Source organism: Pelodiscus sinensis, chromosome 6 (genome assembly GCF_049634645.1).
Source record: "Pelodiscus sinensis isolate JC-2024 chromosome 6, ASM4963464v1, whole genome shotgun sequence".
Classification (NCBI taxonomy): domain Eukaryota; kingdom Metazoa; phylum Chordata; order Testudines; family Trionychidae; genus Pelodiscus; species Pelodiscus sinensis.
In genome coordinates, this window is record NC_134716.1 from 105,462,058 (window position 1) to 105,481,183 (window position 19,126).

At 43.8% G+C, this 19,126-nt stretch overlaps 1 protein-coding gene and 1 long non-coding RNA gene across 6 annotated transcripts in view; one reads left to right on the top strand and one right to left on the bottom strand.

The window, feature by feature from the left end:
* Positions 1-10,203, top strand: part of CPLANE1 (ciliogenesis and planar polarity effector complex subunit 1) — a 171,681-nt gene extending 161,478 nt beyond the window's left edge. For all 5 annotated transcript variants that reach the window (XM_075932522.1, XM_075932519.1, XM_075932523.1 and 2 more), the window contains 8 exons: positions 307-472; positions 1,597-1,658; positions 2,998-3,165; positions 5,329-5,453; positions 5,800-5,883; positions 7,753-7,896; positions 8,955-9,133; positions 9,611-10,203. In XM_075932522.1, the coding sequence (XP_075788637.1) occupies positions 307-472; positions 1,597-1,658; positions 2,998-3,165; positions 5,329-5,453; positions 5,800-5,883; positions 7,753-7,896; positions 8,955-9,133; positions 9,611-9,751 (1,069 nt within the window). In that variant the 3' untranslated portion in view covers positions 9,752-10,203. The remainder of the gene's footprint in view (positions 1-306; positions 473-1,596; positions 1,659-2,997; positions 3,166-5,328; positions 5,454-5,799; positions 5,884-7,752; positions 7,897-8,954; positions 9,134-9,610) is intronic.
* LOC102459771 (uncharacterized) overlaps positions 7,894-19,126 on the bottom strand; it is a 28,326-nt gene continuing 17,093 nt past the window's right edge. Inside the window, exons 2-3 of the long non-coding RNA XR_001369343.2 lie at positions 18,767-18,849; positions 7,894-8,323 (exon numbers count right to left, since the gene is read on the bottom strand). This is a non-coding gene — a long non-coding RNA (uncharacterized LOC102459771). The remainder of the gene's footprint in view (positions 8,324-18,766; positions 18,850-19,126) is intronic.

The following is a 19,126-nucleotide window of genomic DNA, read 5'->3' on the forward strand; positions in this document are numbered from 1 at the left end:
TCTCTTTTTACCTTTTCTCATCTTTGTACAAGAACAATTTTTAAAGCTTTGCTTCCAGAGCATTATTTATATCTAGTCTATACATAACTAAAAAAACCTTCAGAAAAATCCCTTGAAAATGTTTTCATGCGTTCATTTATAGTAAGATGTACTTGATATACTAACATTTGACTATTCAAAACGTTCATTACTTAGGGTTTTGTGTTTGAATTTTCAGCTCTCTCTTAAATCTGTGTTCATATGAGTCTCATCACTTTAGTTTAAAGGATGCACACTGAATTGTTTCATGCTTATACCTGTCCTTAGAATCTATGATACCTCAGCTGGATATTCTCAAAAAACAAAAAGAGAGAGAAAAGAAATACAAGTATGGATGAAAAGAAAACGAAAAGAAAGACTGGAAGAATATCATAAAAAACTGGATGAACGAAGACAAAGAGAATATAACCCATTTAATTTGAAAAATAATATGGTAAGATTTTTGGGTATCAGTGTGTCACTGGGTTTTGCCACACTGTTAATGTGGCAAAATATTAATTTCTTTTCATGGAGTGGTGGAGACAGATAGTACAAGTCTGGAGTGACAATTAATAATTGGTGATTATTGATAAAAGTGTGTGTTTACAAAATTTCCTACATTTAGGTTGCTGGATTGTCATTACTGATGCTCCCCAGAAACCTTAACAAATTGGTGATTAACTTAATGACTTGTAAACCACCTTGTTTGTCCAATGAGTTCAAAGGTGATTGGACTAGTAAGACATGCCCATACCACAGAGTACTGGGATTTCATTTTGACCCTGGTATTTTTCTATGCAGGGCGGAATGTAGAACAAAAGATTCCTGCCCAGGGGAAAAGACTATTTAAACAAGGGAACCTATCAGCTCTTGGTCTTTGGCTGGTGTGACATGATAAAGAGGACTGGGGACCCAGGGCAGCATAATAGAGGTTGTCTCTGACCTGAAGATTATGCTTAGAACAAGAACAGCTCATTAGGGTAAGAGGCTGTTTGTCAGAGGCTGAAGAAGGATGGCAGGAAACAAATCACTTTACCATTGTCTTCTGTCCACCCTCTCTGGGGCACCTGGTGCTGGCCACTATCTGCAGACAGGCTACTGGGCTAGATGGACCTTTGGTCTGACCCAGTATGGCCGTTCTTATGTCCTTTGAAAATAAAATAGGCTGCAATTTAAAGCATGTGGTTTACACTGGCAGGAGTGGTAACTCGGCAGAGTTTGTGCCATATGAATAAGCTGTTGGGCTTCAAGAAGTTGGGTATGTTTCCTAAATTTGGGTGGACAGGAGCCATAATCTTTGCCTGAACTCCTGGTAGGCTAGTATAGTTCCATTTTGCTCCTTACCCTAGGTTGTGCCGCAAAGACAACAATTTAACTTCAAAAGTGTAGCTACAATAAATAATACCTAATAAGATTTTTGGGAGGTGAACTGATTTTTATATATATATATATATATATATATATATATATATATATATATAGAGAGAGAGAGAGAGAGAGAGAGAGAGAGAGAGAGAGAGAGAGAGATAAATAAATATAAATATAAATATAAATACTTATTTGCATTTTATTTTATAGCAATTTGGCCTCACTGCAAAGGATATCAAATTGAGCCAGAAGAAGAAAGATGAAAAAGATAAGTAAGTTTCTGTGTGTGTCATTCTGGGAGTTCGCGTTTACTTTTTAATTTACCATTCTGCCAGTCTCAGTCCCTGGATAATTATATCTGTCTTAATCCTGGAGTTTCAGATATTAATATTTTTTTATGTAAAACATTGAATACCATAATTCTCTCAAAGTTGAGGCAGAAAGTTGAATACAGGCAGTCCCCGAGTTACGCGGATCCGACTTATGTCGGATCCGCAGTTACGAACGGGGATTTTCTCGCCCCGGACGACAAGAGCAGTGGGACGCCCGGTCCTGCCACCCGTGTCCTCCGGGGCGAGAAAAGCTGCTCTGCATCTCCCCGGTCTGCTGGGGGGGAGGGGGGGGGAGGAGAGGAGCCCGATCAACGCCGCGGTCCCGCCCAGGTCCTCCGCGGCTTTGCTCAGCATCTCCCTGGTCTGCTGGGGGGGGGGGCAGCTAGTGCGCCCCCCCCCCCCCCCAGCAGACCAGGGAGACGTGGAGCAAAGCCCCGGGCCTGTGGTAGAGCAGGTGGGGCGCTGCCGGTTGGTCCCGCAGCACCGCTCCTCTGCGCTAATGGACCAACCCGGCAGCACCCCAGCTGCTCTGCCCCAGGCGTCCCCAAGTCAGCCGCTGCTGAAACTGACCAGCGGCTGACTACAGGAAGCCCCTGCCCCGGGCTTCCTGGGATCAGCCGCTGATCAGTTTCAGCAGCAGCTGACTTGGGGATGCCTGGGGTTCTTAAGTTGAATCTGTATGTAAGTCGGAACTGGCGTCCAGATTCAGCCGCTGTTGAAACTGATCAGTTTCAGCAGCGGCTGAATCTGGACACCAGTTCCGACTTACATACAGATTCAACTTAAGAACAAACCTACAGTCCCTATCTTGTATGTAACCCGGGGACTGCCTGTATTTAACTTTTTCTGATCTATATGTTTGTATTCTATAAAGTATTTTAATATGTTCTGATTCATTCTATTGTAGCTGTTGATTCTAACAAATGTCTTATTTTTGTACAACTGAAGTTAAGTGATTGCAGAAAGCTTTTCAGTAACAATCATAAAAGGATGTTACCAAAGTAAATTGAGGAATCCATAAAAAGATGTAGTTAAAATAACTTTCACTGAATTTTATAATGTACTAACGCAGTGGTTCCCAAACTTCTCGGCATCATTCCCCCTTTTTGATTTTTGAAAAACCCTCATCGCCCCCCCCACCCCCAAACAGCAAAACTTTATGGGGGGGAGGGGCTGGGTTGCCTCGTGCCTCCTCCCCCCCCGGAATCTCTTCACGCCCCCCAGTTTGGGAACTCGTGTTAACTAATGTGTAATTTTGCCTTACTTTTTTTCTCCAAAGAGCCCTGTTGTCTGAGCATCATAGTCTTAGAGTCTCACAAGCACTTGCCCTAATGAATGAGATGTTATCCGAGACAGTACAGCTTCCTGCAAGTGAATCTAGACCATTGTCCAAAACAACGATATTCCCTCGAGATTTCAGAAAGCAACATCTCATATCTGCTAGAGGGTAACGTATTTATAGTTCAGACATACATTGATTGTACAGCTTCTCTCTTGCACTTCAGATTTGCTAATTAGAGATGATAATCTTAAATCCTGTGTGACATGGGATAAGTTCAAATAAATTAAATGTCATAGCAGTAGAAGAAGTATACAGTACAAAAAGGCTGGATCTCTCTAGCTGATGCTTCACCTGGTGTGTGGAAGTCTCCAGCTGGCCTACAACTAGTATATAGCTAGCTTCTACACCATCCCCTGCAAGCACCAGAGAACAGGGCATTGAACACTGTTGTGCTGACCTGGCTGTTGGATTGCCTCTTGGAGGCCATAGCCAGATAGTATAGTCAGCTCCAGAATCAACCAGCTATTTCAAATCTACCACCACTTACCTGCATCCTGGAGATACTGAGCACAGTTGGGAATCTGGTGGCTCATGCGAGAGTCCATGAGTCCTGTAATACTTTTTAATAAAGTTGACTGTTACTAGATAAGTCCTAGACTAGTAAAAACTAAATATCTTACCTGACCCTACTTGTAGCTGCATGAGTAACACTTCAGCTCGGTGGAGTTAGAAGCAACAAGGGCTGTGCTCAATATTTAGAGCAGGGGTGGGGAACCTTTTTTGGTATGAGGGCCATTGACCCACAGAAAAATCAGTCAGGGGCTGTGCACAACTGAGAAGTGCATAGCCCCCGACTGACGTGGCCCCTGACCAAGAAGGAGAAAGACACTCCTCACATTTCCCTTGCACACCAGAGCTTAGGGGGCCCCAGCCTAGTAGATTTTCTGTGCTCCCACCCCATGGCAGGAGGGGGTGGGGCCCAGAGCACCAGGGTGGGCTCCCCAATGCTGGGGGAGCCCTGTGTCTTGGGGGCCAGAAACAGGCAAGCCAGGGACTGAGTCCAGCCTCTTGGCCCTAGGTTCCCCAGCTAATACAACACAGAACCAGCTTGAGCCCCCACTCAGTAATCTGGGAAGATTACACATCACCCTCAGGAGTGACTTAACAGGCAATACCTCCCCTCTTGGAAACACAGTTAAATGGAGACTAGGATCCATAAGTACCACCTACACCACAAGATACAAAACCTGTCCATTGGCTCCCTGTCCAGTGACTGCAGTTCAGTTGAGGATAAGTTGCTCAATGAGTGTACGCCAAACACACTTTTGCTTCCCTTGATTTACACACCAAAGATAACACTAGTTTAGGTATGAAATAACTAGCACTATTCCGAAATAACGTAGTCCAGGTCCACACAGCAGGCAGTTATTTCAATATAGTGTAAAAATACTGTCAAGCTGGAGAACTTCTTATCGGACCCCTGTAACCCTCATTGTATGAGGAATAAGGGAAGTCAGAGGAAGAGTGCTCTATTTTAAAATAAGTGCTGTGTAAAGGCTCCCTATTTTGGAAAAAAAGCTATGCAATTGACATAGCTCAGTTTGCGTAGCTTATTTCAAATTTAGCCCTGCAGTGTTAGATACACCCTTTATTACCTCTGCATTCAGTAACAAAGAAACTTGTGATCCAACACAACCAAAAATGATGTTTTGGGCAAAGTAGCTCCATGGTGTGCCACATACAGGCAAAGCAAGTGTGTATGTGCAAACTAGGGATGTGAAAGTGTACCCATGTCTATGGTTACACACAGACTCCAGGTATTCATGGAGTGCTTGCTTTTAACCTGGCTCCCGGGGATCTACCTGCTCTCTTTCTGCTGCATTGTTGCCTCTGATACAGAGGCAGCAGTACAGGGAGGGAGAGAGGTGGCGCTGGTAACTCTAATTTTAATTGGTTACATGATTAAACACAGTTTAACATCCTTAATGCATACAAGGTCAGTTGCTGAAATAGTCTTCCCCAGTTCATCCGTATGTGTAAGAAGAGAGCTCATGCACACCCTACTTACACATATATTGGTTTTCAGCAGAGCCTCATGACCCGTCTCCTTTTCTAGAAAGAAATACTCCCACTGAGGTAGTTAACTCTTTGTTTTGTATTTTGTTGTTTATTGCCTTGTAGGAAATATTTGATTTCATGTTACAAATTATTAAATATCCTCCCCTAGATAGTATTTTATTCAATCATAATCTGTTATAATTGCAATACATTGGTATTATGGTATATTGGTAGCAGCGGTAAATAATGTATTTTTTCTTCTTGCTTTAGAAGTCGTCCTGGTAGTCGCAGTCAGTCAGCAAGTCAAGCTGAAAGAAGCAGAACTGCTGCCAAACCAGGTTTTGGTCAAGCAAGATCCCATTCCACTCCACCCTATAGTTTACCTCAGTCTAGGGGTAAGAACTGAAATTTCTTTGTATGTGCAAGTCAAAGATATTGTCTGAGTTCCCTGCACATTTGATACCTTTGTACATGGAAACTAATAAGTTTGTTCCTTTAAGATGAGATTGTCACTGTCATAGGATATCAGATATGTGACTCCTTCACCAATCCTTTCTGTATTCATGAAGGTTTTAACTGTGCAGTTTGTCCAGAGCCCATAATAAGGGATGGCATGGAACCCAGGACGTAGCACTTACTTCATTCTCTCTCTCTCTCTCTCTCTCTCCCTTTTTGAGAACCCACATATATTACAAGTACTCCAGTTGCTTGCAATACAATTTGTTTGTATGTGTTTTTTAGGAACTGCCATTGGGGTATTGCAGAAGAATATATCCGAAGGGGGGATTAGACATGCAACACATTATCCTGGAAATTCTAGACCAGGTAAGCAATACACAACAAAGAAATGGTGATTTTCAGCTAAAAGTTGAATAATGCTATGTCTAAAAAACTCTCATGTATGTAACTATTTAAACAATAAGACACAATTATTGCATTTATGAATTATTGCAGCAAATTTCAGATGGTATTTTTAAATGGATATTACTGAATACAAGAGCTGGTTGAAAAATGGAGATAGGGAGAATTGCAAAGTTTTTCATTAGTGTCTCTTTTTTTTTTTTCCTGAAAATTTTTGAACTGTTACATGTTTTGATGTGGTCTACCAATGACTGAATGCCCTTTTACATCCTCAAAACAGGATGCATTTCAGGTCACTTACTTTACATTTCATCATTTCTATGAGAAAAATGTATGAATCATAGTAAGAAAATAGTTAAGCTCATACGTTTATGAAGCAGTATACAGGAGGTAGCATGGGAGAGAAGAGTACTCATGAACTGGGTTCTCTTTCCATCTTTCCTACAAATTAACGCATTGTGAACTTGAACAAATCTCTTCAACTCTTGGTACTGCTGTTTCCCCTTATTTGTGGCATCTAGGGAGTACTGCAGTATAAATAATTAGGGCTTTCACGTGATTAAAAAATTTAATCACATGTTTGCCCCCTTTGAAAGTCCCCAGCTGCCCCCAGGCTCCATGTAGCGCTGTCCCTTTGATGGTGCATCAAAGGACCAGCAAAGCATGGAGCCCAGGATCAGCTGGAGTGCCCAGCTGATCCCTGGCTCTGCATTGTGCTGCCTCTTTGAAGCACTGAAGTAGTGCTTCAAAGGGGCAGCACAGTGCAGAGCCGGGGATCAGCTGGGCACTCCAGCTGATCCCCGGTAGGGAAGTTAAAAGCTAGTCAACTCACCCATAAGCAAATGCCTACTAGACTAGTTGATTCCCTACCCCCCTTTTGCTTCAAAGTGGCAGCAGCAAACAGCTGCTTTGAAACCCCAATGCGGTGTTTCAGAGGGGCAGCAGTGGAGCCCAGGGTCAGCTCAGGATTGCCCAGCTGGTTCTGGATTATGCACGGCAGCGGAACCTGGGGCCAGCTGGGGACTCCTCATCTGACTCTAGGGTTCTGGGAAAGAGCCATGCAGAGCCTGTGATCAGCTGAGGAGTCCCCAGCTTACCCTGGGCTCCAGGGTTACTCCTATGAAACACGCGCGGAGGCGGCAGCATAGTGCAGCACTTCCCCAGAACCCTGGGCTCTGTGTTGCGCTGCCCCTTTGAAGCACCGCAGCAGCATTTCAAAGGGGCAGTGTGGCATTAAAGCCTGCGATTAATGCATTAATCCTGGACAGTTTTAACCACAGGCGTTAATGCGTGTCAATTGACAGCCCTAGAAATAATAAATATAATTAGGATAGAAGAGTGGAAATAGTCATATGGTACTAATGATTGAAAACATTCAATATTTTGTAGATCTGCAGAGCAGAAAAAGGCAGAAATTTAGAATGCCTTATTGCAACTCTGTTTCTCACTGTGCATTTGGAACCCATTGTTCTGCCTTTTTTCTTATGTACTAATTTCCAGACTCTCTTCTAGCCCTCCATATTAAAGTCCAGTTTTCTGTGGCACATACTCCTAATTTAATGTATCAGTGTTTAAAAATGAGTTGAGAGAGACCTTGTGGTCCACCTGATTTCCATTAAGTATACCTTTTCTTCCCACAAAAACTTATCAGTTGAAAATTTCCCACCGTTTTTGCAAAGCTATTGTTAATCAAAATTTAGATTCTAAAATAGACTGGAATTCCAAATGTTTAAAGCAGGAGAAGGTACAGAAAAGTCTTGAGCAATAATTTTTGAGTTTGGTTTACATTCACTGCTCTATTTGAAACTTGTAAAAAAAATTCTCTTTTCCAAGTTGCCCTTCGGCCTCAAGACCAAACATCTCAACCCACTCGCAGAGGAATGCTGACAGATTTTAACCGAAGAAAAGTGTGGTTGCAAGGCAATGCAAGCCAGAGGATGGGCATTAGCAAAGGAAGACCTAATTCAGCCAGACAAGGTTTGGAAAAGAAAGGAGATAGACATTTAGGACATATTAAGATGCAGGTCTCCTTTGGCCAGGTTTACCATAGTGTCACTGATAATTATGTAGACTAATGGAGTAGAGGTACTATGTTTCATTGTTATATTTATTATTTCTGTATGAAGTTGCTATTTTTCAGTTGTTTGTGGACTTTGAATGACATGACCTCCAACATCTATCATTCATTGCCGGCTCATGGGGCTCCCTACCCCACTGGCCAAGCTCCCAGCCCTGTAGGGCTGCAGGCGGGGCTGCACTCCAGGCCCCCAGGGCTGCCAGTTGCTGGTCTCTCTGCCCTGACCTACTAGTCACCAGGGCTCACTGGTCTGGCAGCATATATGTTTCTGCTGGACCATGGATATTGCAGAACCAGAGAGTTTCAACCTGTCGTCTTTTTGTAGACCTGCCAAAAAATGACAAATGCATAAATTACTAAAGCCAAGATGTTTTCAAATATCACTTCATGTTTGGAGTCTAGACTATCCCCCCCCAGTATTATTGACTCCCAGGGTTGATGAAAGTATAGCATCTACTTCAAGAAACTGAACTGTAGCAACATCACTTCTATAGAATCTAGGGGACTGTAAAGCACCATCTGATGCTGAGCTGGTGTAACTAGAATTAGAGAAGCATTTTTATTAATGTATTTTTACACTCCTCCAAAATTCAGAGTCTTTGGTATATTTTCACAGAAATTTAATATAGAGGGAGAGTCTCTAGTAAGCGGAGATTTTTTTTCAATGGGGATTTAATTAATTTGGAAACAATTTCCAACTTTCTGTTTAAAACTCTTAAAATTGTGCCTGGTCAGTCATTGTAGGCTGCTAAATGCAAGAGGAGAGGAAAACAAATTTAACATTTGACCAGTATGGCTAAAAGAATCAAAATTAAAACATCCTACATCATAAGAAATTGGATTCTTGTTTTTTCTGGGCTACTCATTACACACAACCTACATTTGAAAATCAACATTTCAGTTTATAAAAATCATATTAATAAACAATGGCATGTTTTCTTTGTGTTTCCCTATTCAGCTTCTGATTATCTGACACACAGTACCAAGAATCTGAGAAGACCTGCACCACATACAATTGCAATTCAGACAGAAGAGAGAGATCTTAATTATGAGTCAGAGCGAGATTCAGTAAGTCCTTGGAGTGTCCCTGATGATATCCAAAGAATCCTTCATGACAATTATGATTCCCTACTTGAGGTAAGGAGTCTTATTGTAATAGGAATGAGTTGACATCTATCTATCTTGTATCTAGAGGACTGGTATTTCATATGCCCTTAATTACCTCTTTTGCCTTTGCAATAAAGTTCACGTCCAAAGTGCAGGTACTAGCTAAGGTAGCATACCCTCATGATTGCATTATAAAACTGTTGGTCATAGCATGCCTTTATTGGTGTAGCATGGACTGGGAATACTACTTCCTTCTTTATAACCTTTAAGTGCATGCTAATTTATTGTATGCTTGGGGCTCGTTTCGGCTTCTGCTGAGTAGCCATCTGCAACACAATTGCCTTGCTGATTAGACAACGAATTTTTATAGCAAAGTCTTAATAGCTGATTGTTTAAATTGGACATGTACTACATCACAAAAGGTTTTTAAACGCTTTTGTTATCTGTGTTGGGATAGCTAGAGGCTTTGTATTGTACTTTGGCTCACTGTTCACCCTCTTCCCCCAGGTATCTGTACCTCATGAGGAGGATTTCTCTCCTCTTAGTGTTAATGAGGTCGACGGCATATCTGAAAGCACAGGAAGTATCCTTAGCAAACTGGACTGGAACGCTATTGAAGCTATGGTAGCAAACGTGGAAGAAAACTGACGTGAGGGGATTTCTTGACCTGTGTCCACTTTCAGAGCAGTTTAACAATTAGCTTTCTTGGAAACCTGTGGCCCTACCTTATTGTTGTATTTTAAACAATCCTTATTGAAATCAGATTGAAGTTATACTTGAAATTCAGTAGTGGCGTGTGAGACTTTCAGTTCCCTGGTTAAAGACAATATACTTTGATGTTAATGTGCAGGGATCCCTGGAATATGCATGCTGATGAAATTACATTACATCAAGTGAGTAATGGAACTTGTATACCAATATTGACCTTGAATTGTCCCTACAATTATTATTAAAAATTCAGAATTCTAAAGATCAAGTTTTCACTTCCAACTCAGTGAAAAGTTTCATTTTATATTTTTAGAGCAATGCAGTCTTTTTTAGTGTTAACGGATAAAACCAATTCAAAATATATACTTAATAAAATCTTGGTTTTGACTGTTTACTGGTTTTTTTAAATGTATTGGGAGGAACATCACTGTAGAGGATCTGGTTTTGCATTTTTATATTAGTGCCTTATATTGTACATTATAGCTGGTGACCCAACGCTAAAGTTGACGAAAGCAAGCAGTTGGAAGAAGATTAAAGGACCACCTAGTAGTCTGACTTCTGCTTCTCACTTAGCAGCATGAACTACAGTAGAGCTTTGAGAGAAATGTTATAATTGGAGGAGGATTCTTCAGAAGATGTCCCCATCGGTGCTCCACGTAAGGTGATGGGTCATCCCCAAAGCTGCAAGATTGAAGACTTTTTCATAGCAGTTAGCGGTCGGGCAACGCATGCGCAGCAAGTATCTCATGCTGCTGGCAGTTGAGAGTCAGCAGTTACTGGAAGTTAGCTGAATTGATGGAACACCTGCCAGAATCCAGGAAACCCATCCTCAGAGTAGTCATCCACGAAGGACACACGATTGCCTGCACCGCGCTGTTCTTGGCGATTGACATAGCTGATATGGCAACAAGAGCAACTGCTACAGCCATGGTCATGAAGAGGGCTTCATGGTTACATGCCACAGAGGTCCCCAAAGGCCTCCAAGCTAAGGTGGAGGGAGGACCTCTCTTGACAAACAGAAGCTACTTGCAGCCAATATTGATGAGATTTGCATGGCAGCAAGAACTCACATAATATTCTATGCACGATAGGCATGTACACCCCTCCATACAGGTAAAAGCAATACACCATCTACAATAGGAACAGGGACACACAGTATAACTGTCCTCAAAACAAGCCATACTAACACAATCAGTACAGGTAACATAACCAGAAGAGGCACCCACAGCCACCACGCTCCTCTGGTGTTCAGACTTCTAAACAGCAGATTTAAAATGTTGATTGAGGGTATGCCCAACCTCTCCGTTTATCTAGTGCAAAGTCAGAATCATCTATTTGAGCACAGGCTACGTCCCTTCCTTCATCATTGGGATGCAATAACATCTGACCAGTGGGTTGTGGAAATCATCTGTACGGGGTACACAATCCCTTTCACCTTCCCGATTCCTCTCGAGCAAGAGATCGATCAGCTCCTCCAGCTGGGAGCTATAGAGAAGGTCCCTGAGCTGTACCAGGAAAGAGGGCTTTACTCAGCTTACTTCCTAACCCAGAGGCACACAGGAGACTGAATCTAGACCTCCTCAAACTGAACAAGTTCCTGCAGAAACAACCCTTCAGGATAGTCACATTAGCTTCAATCATGCCGGCACTGGACAAAGGAACCAGTTCACAGCCCTCAACCTACAAGACAAATACTTCCACATCTCAATACATCCTGCACGCAGAGGCTACCCGAGATTCACCATGGGAGGGCTATCCTCTACTCCCGGGGTTCCTGAACTTTTGGAGGACCAGTAATGTTCATTTGCATAATGATGACTATTCAAATAAGTTTTCTGGTCCTCCCAAATCTCCCAGGGCCAGCTTTAGCAAAGCTTTTGATATGGTCACCCACAATATTCTTGCCAGCAAGTTAAGGAATATGGATTGGATAAATGGGCTGTAAGAGACAGAAAGGTGGTTAGACCAGGGTTTCCCAAACTTTTTACTTTAATTGGAACCCTTTTTTTTCACTTCTGCTTTTTACAGCCCAAAAATATAAACACATGAAAAACAAACTGAGAAAATACCAGTCATATAACATGTCTGGTATTTTTTTCAGTAGGTAACTTGTATTATTACTAGATGTATCAGTTTGTAGTTTCGAACTGCCTGGCTGGTAAATGTGCTCATGCTGCATGAGTGTGTCTACCATCCAGATAGCTCGCAACTACTCGAGGGGTGTGTGGGAGGAGGGGAGAGAGAACAGTAGAATCCCTGTGCTGGACTAACTCATGCTTTGTGGGTGGGGGGGAGGAGGGGGAATGGGGTCAGGTCAGTCCCACTCCCCGCAGGCCGATTCATTTCTCCCCCCTGCTTCCCTTGCTGTGCCTCTGGCTAGCCCCACTTCCCCCAACCCCCTCCCGGGCATCCAGGTCCCCCCCGCTTCTCCCAATCTCCCTTGGCCAGCCCCGCATCCAGCCCTCCTTCCAGCAGCCGCTTCTTCTCCCTGCCCTCCTCTTCCGCGGCCAGCTCCCTGCCCCTAACCTCGCACCCCCCGGCAGCCCTGCTTCCACCGGCCCCCCCCAATCTCCCCAGTCGTCACAGCCTACCTTCAATGTCAAGGGTTGTGATCTTCCCGTACCTAAATGCTTGCCTTTTAAAAGGTCACACAAGGAAAGGCAACAGAAATGGTGTCAAAGACCAAGAGACTGTTAAACTACGTAGGGCTCCTAATAAACGAGCAGAAGTCAGCTCTCAATCACTTGCAGGACTTGGGAGTTCACAGGGGTACGGCTCTACTCCATATTGGCCAGGGTATATCTACCGCAACAAAAGTTCGATAAGCTGCACAATCTAGTCGCCACCCTACTGGTGAATCCCTCTACAGCTGTCCATAACTGATGGGCCATATGGCTGCCACCACTTACGTGGTGCAGTATGCTCATCTAGCATTGTCTGGCGATAGTCTATACACCATCCACGCACCCATTCCACAAGCCAGTCCTGGTACCCAAGCAAATACTGGACTCCCTCAAATGGTGGTCATTCCCCCGCAATTTGCTCTCTTTCTTCAACTGGAACCATCACTACAAAGCACAACTGACATCTCTGATAGGGTGGGGCACACACTTACCTCATGAGACTATGCTGTGCATCAATCTGTTAGAACTCAGAGCTGTCCAGAATGCATGCAGGCACTTTCTCAGCCATCACCAATTGCACCATTCATATACTGACAGACAATACTACTATGTTCTACATAAACAGACAGGGTGGAGTTCGCTCCTGATTCTTCTGTGCAGAGTCTATACTGCTCTAGAACTGGTATATTCAACACAAGGTCTTCAGAGCAGCATATTTGCCACGGGTCAACACCATCATGGCAGATGCTCTCAGCTGCAATTTCACTATAGCTTATGAGTGGGAACTCCACCCAACAGTAGCACATTCCATTTTTTTTCCAAAGGTGGGACTTCCTGATGATGGATCTTTTTGCAACCAAGAGCAACACAAGGGCAATGCATTCCTAATCCCATAGAACGAACTAATTCACGACGCCTTCCCTCCAGTACCATTGATCCTCAAAATCCTGTGCAAGTTCCACTCAGATGGTGCTCGTGTCATCCTAGTGGCCCTATACTGGTCCAGATAGACCTGATTCCTGCATGTCCATTGAACCACTGTATCCTCTTCCACAAAGATGCGATCTCCTCTCCCAGAATGCAGATAAGCTACTTCACCCCCATCCTCAGACCCTTCACCTCCAGGATTGGCTCGTGTCTGCTTTTGTGGAGCCGAAGTGGGCTGAGTGATTAAGAACCATCTTACTTCATAGCGGGAGGCAATCTACTAGGAAAACTTACGAAATGGAAGCTCTTCTCATCCTGGTGTTATCGGATGTACACCAACCTTGGCAAAGCCCCACTTCGTACAGTATTCGATTACCTACATGACTTAAAGGAGTGGAGGTCTATCTATATCCTCCATTAAAGTACACCTCACAGCCATTACAGCCTTCCATGAATGCATTGAGGGGTTATCAGTGTTTGCGCATCCAATGATTAGAAGATTTCTCAGGAGACTCCAGAACCTTTACCCCCTTCACAGGGCTCCACTGCCCTCATAGAATCATAGAGCTGGAAGAGACCTCAGGAGGTCATCAAGTCCAGCCCCCTCCCCAAGGCAGGACCAATCCCAACTAAATCTACCCAGCCAGGGCTTTGTCAAGCCGAGACTTAAAAACCTCCTGGGATGGAGATTCCACCACCTCCCTAAGTAACACATTCCAGTACTCCACCACCCTCCTAGTGAATAATTTTTCCTAATATCCAACCTAGACCACCCCCACTGTAACTTGAGACCATTGCTCCTTGTTCTGCCATCTGTCACTACTGAGAACAGCCTTTCTCCAGCCTCTTTGGAACCTCCCTTCAGGAAGTTGAAGGCTGCTATCAAATCCGCCCTCACTCTTCTCTTCTGCATACTACAAACCCAAATCCCTCAGTCTTTCCTCATAGGTCATGTGTTCCAGTCCCCTAATCATTTTGGTCGCTCTCTGCTGGACCCTCTCCTTTCTGTAGTGGGGAGGCCGAGAACTAGACATAATACTCCAGATGTGGCCTCACCAGAGCTGAATAAAGGGGAATAATAACTGCTCTGCATCTGCTGGCAATGCTCTTCCTATTGCACCCTAATATGCCATTAGCCTTCTGGGCTACAAGGGCACACTGACTCATATACAGCTTCTCATCCACTGTAATCCCCAGGTCCTTTTCTGCTGAACTGCTACTTAGCCATTCAATCCCCAGCCTGTACCAATGCTTGGGATTCTTCTGTCCCAAGTGCAGGACTCTACACTTGTCCTTGTTAAGCCTCATGAGATTTCTTTTGGCCCAATCCTCTAATCTGTCCAGGTCACTCAGCACCCTATACCTGCTCTCCTGCGTATCTACCTCCCCCCATAGCTTAGTGTCATCTGCGTACTTGCTGAGGGTGCAATCCATCCCCTCATCCAGGTCATTAATAAAGATGTTGAACAAAACCGGTCCAAGAACTGATCCTTGGGGCACTCCGCTAGAAACTGACCGCCAACCTGACATCAAGCCGTTGATCACTACCCGTAGGGCCCGACAGTCTAGCCAGCTTTCTATCCATCTTACCATCCATTTATCCAATCCATACTCCTTTAACTTGCTGGCAAGAATATTGTGGGAGACCGTATCAAAAGCTTTGCTAAAGTCAAGGTATATCACATCCACTGACTTTCCCATGTATACAGAGCCAGTTACATCATCATAGAAGCTAATCAGATTAGTCAGGCACTTCGTGAATGCATGTTGACTATTCCTGATCACTTTCCCGTCTTCCAAGTGCTTCAAAATGGATTCCTGGAGGAGCCCCGCCATGATTTTTCCGGGGACTGAGGTAAGGCTGACTGGTCTGTAGTTCCCTGGATTGTCCTTCTTCCCTTTTTTAAAGATAGGCACTACATTTGCCTTTTTCCAATCATCCGGGATCTCTCCCGATCTCCACGAGTTTTCTAAGATAATGGCCACAGTCTCCGCAATGACATTGGCCAACTCCCTCAGTACCCTCAGCTGCATTAAATCAGTGCCCATGAATTTGTGTATGTTTAGTTTTTCTAAATAGTTCCTAACTTGTTCTTTCCCCACCAAGGGTTGTCCACCTTCTTCCCATATTGCCTTGTCTAGTGCATTTGTCCGGGAGCTGACCTTGTCTATGAAGACAGAGGCAAAGAAAGCATTGAGTACTTCAGCTTTTCCCACATCATCTCTCACTAGGTTGCCTCCCTCACCCAGTAAGGGCCCCACACTCTGTAATTGCTAACATGCGTGTAGAAACCTTTCTTGTCCTTCACTTCCCAATTCCAACTGCGCTTTTGCCTTCCTGATAACTCCCCTGCATTCTCGAGCAATATATTTATGCTCCTCCCTATTCATCTGTCCAAGTTTCCATTTCTTGTAAGCTTCCTTTTTGTGTTTAAGCTCACCATGGATGTCTGCAGTAAGCCAGTCTGGTTGCCTACCATATTTGCTTTTCTTGCTGTGCATCAGGATGGTTTCTTCCTATGCCTTTAATAAGGCTTCTTTAAAATACGGCCAGTTCTCCTGGACTCCTTTCCCTTTCATGGAAGCAGCCCAGGGAATCCTGCCCATCAGTTCTCTGAGGGAGTCAAAGTCTGCTCTTCTGAAGTCCAGGGTGTTTATTTTGCTACTCGCCTTTCTTCTTTTGATCAGGATCCTGAAATCTACCATGTCATGATCGCTGGTGCCCAGGTTGTTACCCACCTCTACTTCCCTTACTAGTTCCTCCCTGTTTGTGAGCAGCAGGTCAAGCTGCACATGGCCCCTGCTTCAGCACTTGTACCAAGAAGTTATCCCCAACATTCTCCAAAAACTTCCTGGATTTGTCTGTGTACTGCTGTATTGGTTTCCCAACAGATGTCAGGATGATTAAAGTTGCCCATGAGAGAACCAGGGCCTGCGATCTTGAAGCGTGTCTCAGTTGTCCAAAGAAAGCTTCATGAACCTCATCCTCATAGGACCTAAACCTGGTTCTTGAGTCCCTTACGAGACCTCCCTTTGAACCTATGGCCACATGCCCTGTCTTGCTCCTCACAATTAAGGTGCTTTTTCTAGTGGCCATCACCTCTGCTGTAATGTTGGGTCCACCGTACATGGTCTTTACCAAGACAAAATGACTCAGACCACATCCGTCTTTCTACCTAAAATCAGTACCTGCTTCCACATTAATGAACCCATAATCCTACCTAGTTTTTTTCCCAAAGTCTCAAGCATCTCCTACACGGGCTGTGCTTCACACCCTGGATGTCAGAAGTGCTTTGGCTTTTTATATTGACAGAACTCAGACATTTCGCAGGTCCCCATGCCTGTTCATCTCTATCACAAATTATTCAAAAGGCAACCCAATTTCTACGCAACACATTTCCAAACTGATAGCAGGTTGCATACTCAAGTGCCATTCCCTTCGCAACAAACAACTGCTGATGGCACCAAGAGCACACTACACCCATGCTACAATGATATCCATGGCATTCCTCAGCAGTGTGCCTCTCAAAGCTATTTATCCAACAGCCACCTGGTCATCTGACCACATGATTTCTAAGCATTGCGCCATCATGCCTCAGCTGGCAGCAGAGACAGCAGTGGCTATGGCAGTTCTATCTGCTGCTATGAAGCAGTAACTCCAAGTCCCACCAGCCGTAGTACTGCTTTATAGTCACCTTACGTGGAGCACCTACGGGGACATCACCTGAAGAAGAAAAGGAAGATACTCACCCTGTGCAGTAATGACTGTTGTTCAAGGTGTGTCCCCCTGTGGGTGTTCTATGACTCTCCCTTCTTCCCCACTACTCAGAGTTCACTTGCTCTGCAGTAGATGAGAAACTGAGGGGAGAGGGTCAGGCCGCGCTCAGCTGTCTAACTGCCAGCAGTGCAAGAAGCTTGCTGGTGCATGCACAGCCTGACTGCTTTGAAAAAGTCTCCAATCCTACAGCTCCGGGGATGACTGGGTGAGTAACTTCCTTTTTTAGAGTGTAAAAAGCATGAGTATCTCTTTGTTAGATGCAGCAGAAGCTAATTTACACATTGGGAAAGTGCAACAACTGCAGCTAGTTTTCATTTTTAGCATCAGCAAACTTTAAAATATTTTCAGTATTAATTCAGAAAATTTATACACAGTTACCACTCTCCAGTGTACTGTCTTTCTCTTTCAGAGCTCTACTATATTCTAGAACTAATCAATTTTAAAAACAATTTTTTAAACAGTAATTCTGTTTAACTTGCTGGCAAGAACACCATGGCAGACCCTATGAAAACCTTTGTTAAAGTCAAGGTATATCACGTCCACTGCTTTTCCCCATATTCACAGAGCCAGACTTGCCCTTGGTGAATCCATGTGGATTTTACTGTGCTCCAAATGATGTAAAATGGATTCCTTGAGGACTTACTCCATTTTTTTAGCGACTGAAGTGAGGATGACTAGTCTGTAGTTACTTGGATTCTCCTCCTCCTCTTTTCTAAAGAGCAGGCAGTACATCTACCTTTTTACAATTCTTTAGGACCTGCCCCAATCACCACGATTTCTCAGAATCAGCCCCATGGACACGTGTGTTCAAGTTTTCTAAATAACCTTTAACTCGTTTCACTACTGAGGGCTACTCACCTTCTCCCCATACCATGCTGCCCAGTACAGCAGTCTGAGCTAGTCTGTGAAGACCAAGGAGGCAGGGAGAAAAAAAGCATTGAATATTTCAGTTTTTTCCATTTGATCTGTCACTAGGTTGCCTTCTCCATTCTGTAAGGGTCCTACAACTTCCCTAACCTTGTTGCTAACATATACTTCTTGTTATCTTTCACATGCCTTGCTAGCTGCAACTCCAGTTGTGTTTTGGCTTTCATGATTACACCCATTGCATGCTTGAGCAATATTTTCTATATTCCTCCTAGTCATCTGTCCAACTTAACATTTCTTGTAAGATTTCTTTTTGTATAATCTCTCAGAAGTTTTCTTTGTTAAGTCAAGGTTGTTGCCTAGAAAATTTGCTATTCTTTATTCTTTGCACATTGGGATGGTTTGTTCCTTTACCATCAATATATCTTAAGGGGGCTGTCTTGTCTTTATCCAGCTTAGGGGGCAGAGTAAAGTCCCACCACCGAAGGAGCTATTTCCATTGTTTCACTCACTTAGTATCCTCGTAGAGTCTACCAGGTCTATTACTGTGCTTCATTTATAGTAAACCTGGCCTTTGACCCTTATCTGATGTTGTGGTCTTCAGAAGACCACCCTTATCTGATGTTGTGGTTCTTCTGGAGTTTGCTGTGCTATCTGTACAGAGCCAGCATTGCACACATGTAGTGGAATGGTTATCATCATTGTATATAGCAAGATACCTTTCAAAACGCCACCTTGGTGACTTCTGATCACACTCACCAAAAGATCATCTTCATGGAGGCAACTCTCTTGATCCCCGTCACAGAGGTAAGTCTTCCCTGCAGATCCTTTTAATAAATCATCTAAGAGGAAAGTGGGAAGGCCCCAGAGTGAGCCCTGAGACAGCCATAAGCAATCACTGTCTCACTCAGTATCTTTGGCACCACTAGCACCAAAATCATCTCAATCCAGCATCCCTGGATCTCAGAACTAGATTAGATAGCAACTTGTACTGCAGAGAGGCCCCATAGACAAAGGCACTAAGTCTTCAGGTCCAAAGACCAGGAGAAGATGCTCCTGTTACCCAACTCCACATTATTGGTACTACCAGTGAAAGCTCATTCAGTACAAGAGCAACCA